The sequence below is a fragment of the Chiloscyllium plagiosum genome, chromosome 47 (genome assembly GCF_004010195.1).
Source record: "Chiloscyllium plagiosum isolate BGI_BamShark_2017 chromosome 47, ASM401019v2, whole genome shotgun sequence".
Taxonomy (NCBI): Eukaryota; Metazoa; Chordata; class Chondrichthyes; order Orectolobiformes; family Hemiscylliidae; genus Chiloscyllium; species Chiloscyllium plagiosum.
This window is the reverse complement of record NC_057756.1, coordinates 5,892,791-5,898,877: the sequence shown is the minus strand read 5'-3', so window position 1 is coordinate 5,898,877 and position 6,087 is coordinate 5,892,791. Positions and strand designations below refer to the sequence as shown.

Below are 6,087 nucleotides of genomic sequence, written 5' to 3'. Positions count from 1 at the left end.
AATTTGCTCAGTATGTCCAAGGGTGATACTGATGTAAATGCAGCAAAATTCTGGGATTAGCCTGAATATGAATGGCTTGTGTTATAATACTGAAATATGTGGCTATCTGTCTAACAGAAGTGGTATACAATTGAAAAATAATCAAGAAGCTTGATCACCTTTGTTTAAGGAGAAAGTGAGGACTGCAGATGCTGGAGATCAGAGCTGAAAATGTGTTGCTGGAAAAGCGCAGCAGGTCAGGCAGCATCCAAGGAACAGAAAATCGACGTTTCGGGCATAAACCCTTCTTCAGGAAGGGCTTATGCCTTTGTTTAACCCTATGCTTTTGCAGTGTTTTCCTCCTGGTGTCACTGACATGAACCAGACAAACAATATGAACTAGTCCAGGAATTTCCAGTCACAAATGAGGTTAGCGGTAGTTTTCTATTGGGATTGCCAGAACCAGACTGAACCACGACGCAAGTTACAGGTAAAACCAATTATATCCAGTGCCCTTGCCAACCCAAATGCCGTGTGCCAGCCCTGAGAGGGTTGATTCAGTCCAGGATACCCACTGGGGGTGTAACCTACCTCAGATGCCCACTCACCGACCACTGCTGAGCAACCTTTTCCCGGGGGGACCCTGGAAATGGGGACAGGCAGGTTTAATATTACATCTTTGGGATTAGGAACAAGACAGCAAAATGCTCCAGGGACAAATGGCTAGCCCTTGCTTTAACTGTGGGAATGTGGCCACTGGGGAGTGATGTGTCTTTAATGTTACCTTGGAGCTAACATGGGGAATCGACATGCTTGCGTCCTAGCAAAAGGAAAATCTGCAAATGTACACTGACTCTTCGTTGTGCTTTTGGTGTGACCCACGATTATGGAGCCTTGTGGAAACATCAAGGATTTTTAACCTCCATGGGGCAGGTTTAAAGGAATGCTTTTTGTCCAATCAATCTTGCAGTTATTAAGATGTTCGCCTCATGCTGAGGCAACTGATACAGTTTCCAAAGTAATGAGTAGATGGATGCTGCTGCCAAGCAGCCAGCCTTACACCCAAACTTTTGGTCCCATTGGATCCCCAGCAAAGCCCGGATTGAGACAATATGGGGGTAGGTATGCCAGACCTGGGAAAGGTACAAAATCACAGGGAAAGCCCCCTACTGAAGAGCACAATCTCTGGCCTCAAATAGGGTACTCCCTCGATACGCAAACCAAAATGTGGGTCACTCCTGCTGGACAAGTTTGCGTTTCTATTTTAGTTGATTCTGTATTTTGTACACACTTGGGCAAGGAGGGAATGGCTTAGACTTTATTACAATGGATACATCCCAGTGTCCAACCTTGATGGAAGGGGTCCTTCCAAGTTCTCCTCATCACCCCTACTGCTGATAAGGTCGCCGGACACCTCCATCATTACAAGGTCATCAGATGAGCCCCTTGCAAGGGGGAGATGATGAAGATCGAACTTACCCTGCTCTGTGGACTCGTCATCGCTGGCATTGGTGCTGAAGAAGGGACTGTTACCCATGTGATCCTGAGCGACCAGACACTGTCCATCATTTATGCCAAAAAGATGTTCTTGTGTGCTGAGAGACTGATTCCTTCAATGCATGTAACGTTACCAAGAGTGACTGTCACAATTGTCAACTGCATTAAGAAGATCGGACAGTTCGTTTACAGGACAATTCTCAATGGCCTTTACCCTGTCAAGGTGTTTTATGCTGGTTTGATTTCAGTTGTGTTCAGGTAAGCCTTGCCTCTATTCAAAGAGGTATAAATCTGCACATCGCAAAAGAGAAAAGGGAGAAACTTTACTCTTTTACCCCTTTCCCCTTCCAAATCCCAACAAAGGAGTATGGAATACTTCTATGGCGTTTACCGGACATAACGTTTCTTTTGACTATTACTTAGTTGCTAGTTGCTTGTAGACTTACTCTAATATTAGGATGGGGGTGCACTTACCAACCGCCATTGCTCCCTTATGGATCCTCGCATCTCATGTGTATGCTTACAGGAGGAATGTATCCCTGTTATTACTGTTGTTCAGGCTCTTTGTGGTATGAGACCCCTAACGGCACCTCCATCTTGCCAGTTGTGGGATGGAAGTAGCCAATCTGGAACAATAATTGCATCTCTTGCCAAAAGACCCACCTCTTTGTGTTGAGCAGCTTTCATCCTAAGCGCCCAGGGTGATCATACTGTGTCGCCATGGACTACCCGTGTGTTTGGGGTAGTCACAAGGACAGGCCTAGCTTCTTATTGGGAAGCCCCCTCCATTATCTGTACTGCCCTTCAAGCTGCTGTGCCATTCAGTTTAGATTAGATTAGATTCCCGACAGTGTGGAAATAAGCCCTTCGACCCAACCAATCCTCCAAAGGATACCCCACCCAGACCGATCTCCCTCTGACTAATGCACCTAACACTATGGGGCAATTCAGCATGGCCAATTCACCTGAGCTGCACATCTTTGTGACTGTGGGAGGAAACCCACGCAGACAGTCACCCGAGGCTGGAATCGAACCTGGGACCCTGGTGCTGTGAGGCAGCAGTGCTAACCACTGAGCCATTGTGTCACCCGCTAGCAGATCGTCTCGGTCAGTTCCATACCCCCACATCCCTTAATTCTCTTCATACCCAAATTTCTATTGACCTCTGTCTTAAATCTAATCAACAACAGAATAGCTCCCTTCGGAGGCAATCGCATAGATTGACAACCACCTGATTGAAGGACTCTCTATGCAAAATGGTCAGCCCATATCCTGAGACTGGAACCCCTTTGTGAGATGCAGTAGACCAAGGAGGTTTAAAATAATAGGATAAGGGAATGTGTTTGGGTGGGATACTCTTCGGAGGGTTGGTGTGGACCAGTTGGGCCAAAGGGCCTGTTTCCACACTCTGGAGATTCTAAGAAGGGAATCGGCCCCCTCGATAAAATGACATCTCACTGTGATAAACTCCCATGGCTTTAAACTCTCTGGATTATAGGCCCAGTTTGCTCAGTTTCTCCTGGCTGGATAATTCCCCTCATCCCAGGATCCTGTGTAGAGAACATTTCGAATACTCCCCCCAGGACAGGTCAGTCCTTCCCGAGGTAAACACCACCCTGCCCCAAGAATGGACATTTAATGTCTTTTTTTATGCTCGACAATAATGATTGATTTCTGAGCTCAATATAAACTAAAAGTTGACGGTTGGCTTTCATAGCCGACTCTATTTAACAGACAGAGCCCGGGGACCAGACTGTCGGTCCCGAGCCCTGCTGATCGAGTGGACTGTGTCAAAAACAAACTGGGGCTCTGGTGGGACAGGTGAGGTGTCCCGATGTTTGATTTCACGTCCGAAGTTTAGATTAGATTCCCTACAGTGTGGAAACAGGCCCTTCGGCCCAACAAGTCCACACCAACCTTCTGAACAGTAGCCCATCCAAACCCATTTCCCCTCTGACTAATGCACCTAACACTGTGGGCAATTTAGCATGGCCAATTCACCCTGACCTGCACATCTTTGGACTGTGGGAGGAAACCGGAGCACCCGGAGGAAACCCACGCAGATACGGGGAGAATGTGCAAACTCCACACAGTCAGTCGCCTGAGGCTGGAATCGAACCTGGGACCCTGGCGCTGTGAGGCAGCAGTGCTAACCTCTGAGCCTTCTTCAGAGGGCTCGATGAAATCCTCTGGGTGTATTTGAAAAGATCGAATGTGCACTTCCTTGCAATTTTTTTTACATCCAACCTCTCTCCCACACTCCACAATGATTCAGCGTGAGGTCCCGTTCTCACTGTCACTGACCACCGGCTCAGGGACACTTTCAGTTCATGTCCGTTTCCTTTTCCCACATTCAGAGAAACTGTCTTAAGAGAGGAACACTGGCTTCACACAGAATCCCCAAGAAATGACTTGGTTGAATTCAGCGGCAGGATTGGAAGCTGATATTGAAATGGAAATAGTGGTGTTGTCTTGTTAGAGAGAGGCTGGAACATGGCGGTTAATTGGAACAAACTGTGTTTATGAAGCTCCTGTTTTTCCTCTCCATGAACATGAGGCAGAAGTCTGTAGGTTTCCCGCTGAGCACTGAGTTCTCGGCCACTGTGCGGAAAAGTTCAGTTACAGACACAGTTCGGGGCTGGAGTGAGCTGGAGGAGGAGCTGGATGGTCACAGCCATTTCTGGGCTCTGTCTGTCCCTCACTTTCCGGCCGGGACTGTCTCTCACTCTCTGTCCCTTTCTCAGTCAGGGCCAGGCCGGGCTGTATCATCAGGGAAGGGGAGGCAGCTCCGCTCTCATTCAGCAGGGGTTTGAGTGAAGAAGCGTGATGTCTGGGGGAGGTGGAAGGGCCTGGGGAAGGTGGAGCGAAGCGGCACCGCAAAGTGCTCCGGGATAACATCCAGGGCATTCACGAAAGCAGCCACCCGGCGCCTGGCTCGCCGTGGCGGGGTCAAGCGCATCTCGGACTTGATCGATGAGGAGAGCCGCGGGGTATTAAAGGGTTTTCCTGGAGAATGTGATCAGGGATGTAGTCGCCTACACTGAGCACGCTGAATGCAAGACAGTTCCCCCCCATGGATGTGGTGTACGCTCTGAAACGCCAGGGCCACACTCTCTATGGATTCGGCGGCGGATAGAGCAGGATGAGGAATGGATGTTGCAGGTTCCAGGGTTTAGATCTTTCATTAAAAACAGGCATGGCCTTATTAGTCAAAGATAGTATAACGGTGACTGAGAGAATATTTGATGAGGACTCGTCTACTGAGGTAGTGTGGGCTGAGGTTAGAAAAGGAGAGGAGAGGTCACACTGCTTGGAGATCTTTATAGACCTCCGCAGAGTTCCAGGGAGGTGGAAGAGAGGATTAGCAACATTATTCTGGGTAGGAGTGAAAGGAACAGGGTGGTCATTATCGGTGACTTTAACTTCCCAACATTGACTGGAAATGCTATAACTCTAGTACGTCGGATGGATCAGTATTTGTCCAATGTGTACAGGAGGGTTTCCTGACACAGGATGTCGAAGGGTCGACAAGAGGGGAGGCCACACTGGATCTGGTGCTTGGTAATGACCCAGGCCAGGTGTTTGATTTAGTTGTAGGTGAGCACTTTGGAGAGAGTGACCATAATTCAGTTACGTTTAGTTTAGCGATGGAAAGGGATAGGTACATGCCACAGGTCAAGTGTTACCAATGGGGCAAGGGCAATTATAATACGATTCAGCAAGAATTAGGATGCATAGAATGGGGTAGCAAAATGCAGGGGATGCAGATTATGGAAATGTATAGTTGGTTTAAGGCAAAAATAAGAGGTGGGGGTCTAGTTTCTTTCTCGGATATTGTGAGCGGCTCTGAAAAGAGCCTTTGGGTTGTCAGAGTCAAGATCAGCCTCTTCACTTTTTCGTGGGAGCGGTTTTCTTGGGCAGCAGCATGGCCTGGATATTAGGCAGCACCCCTCCCTGAGCGATGGTCACCCCTCCCAGCAGCTTGTTGAGCTCCTCGTCGTTGCGCACGGCCAGCTGCAGGTGCCTGGGGATGATGCGGGTTTTCTTGTTGTCCCGGGCCGCGTTCCCGGCCAGTTCGAGGACTTCAGCCGCCAGATACTCGAGCACCGCAGCCAGATAGACCGGCGCTCCGGCCCCCACACGCTCAGCATAGTTACCCTTTCTCAGGAGCCTGTGAATACGGCCCACCGGGAACTGCAGGCCAGCCCGGGACGACCGAGACTTCGCCTTGGTGCGCGCTTTCATACCGACCTTTCCTCTTCCATTATCTCTTGTCATCCAGAGTTCCTTCTCCTGCCATCCTTGCCCTTCTCCCTCACAGGAACATATAGACCTTGAACTCTAGCTATCTCACTTTTAAAGGCCTCCCACTTGCCGGAGGTCCCTTTGCCTGCAAACAAAAGGTGGCACAGTGGGTGGCACAGTGGTTAGCACTGCTGCCTCACAGCGCCAGAGACCCGGGTTCAATTCCCGACTCAGGCGACTGACTGTGTGGAGTTTGCGCATTCTCCCCGTGTCTACGTGGGTTTCCTCCGGGTGCTCCGGTTTCCTCCCACAGTCCAAAGATGTGCAGGTCAGGTGAATTGGCCATGCTAAATTGCCCGTAGTGTT

General features: G+C 49.4%; 1 protein-coding gene across 1 annotated transcript; it reads right to left on the bottom strand.

Moving 5' to 3' along the window:
- Window positions 1–5,260: 5,260 nt before the first annotated feature.
- On the bottom strand, window positions 5,261–5,800 carry LOC122544172 (histone H2A, sperm-like). Its single transcript, XM_043683207.1, has one exon. It carries the CDS (start codon window positions 5,752–5,754, stop codon window positions 5,365–5,367), a length of 390 nt encoding a protein of 129 aa, XP_043539142.1. The 5' UTR covers window positions 5,755–5,800; the 3' UTR covers window positions 5,261–5,364.
- Window positions 5,801–6,087: the final 287 nt, after the last annotated feature.

Coding starts and splice junctions, on each gene's coding strand:
- LOC122544172 (XM_043683207.1), bottom strand. CDS start 5,754: ATGACAAGAGATAATGGAAGAGGAAAGGTCGGTATGAAAGCGCGCACC.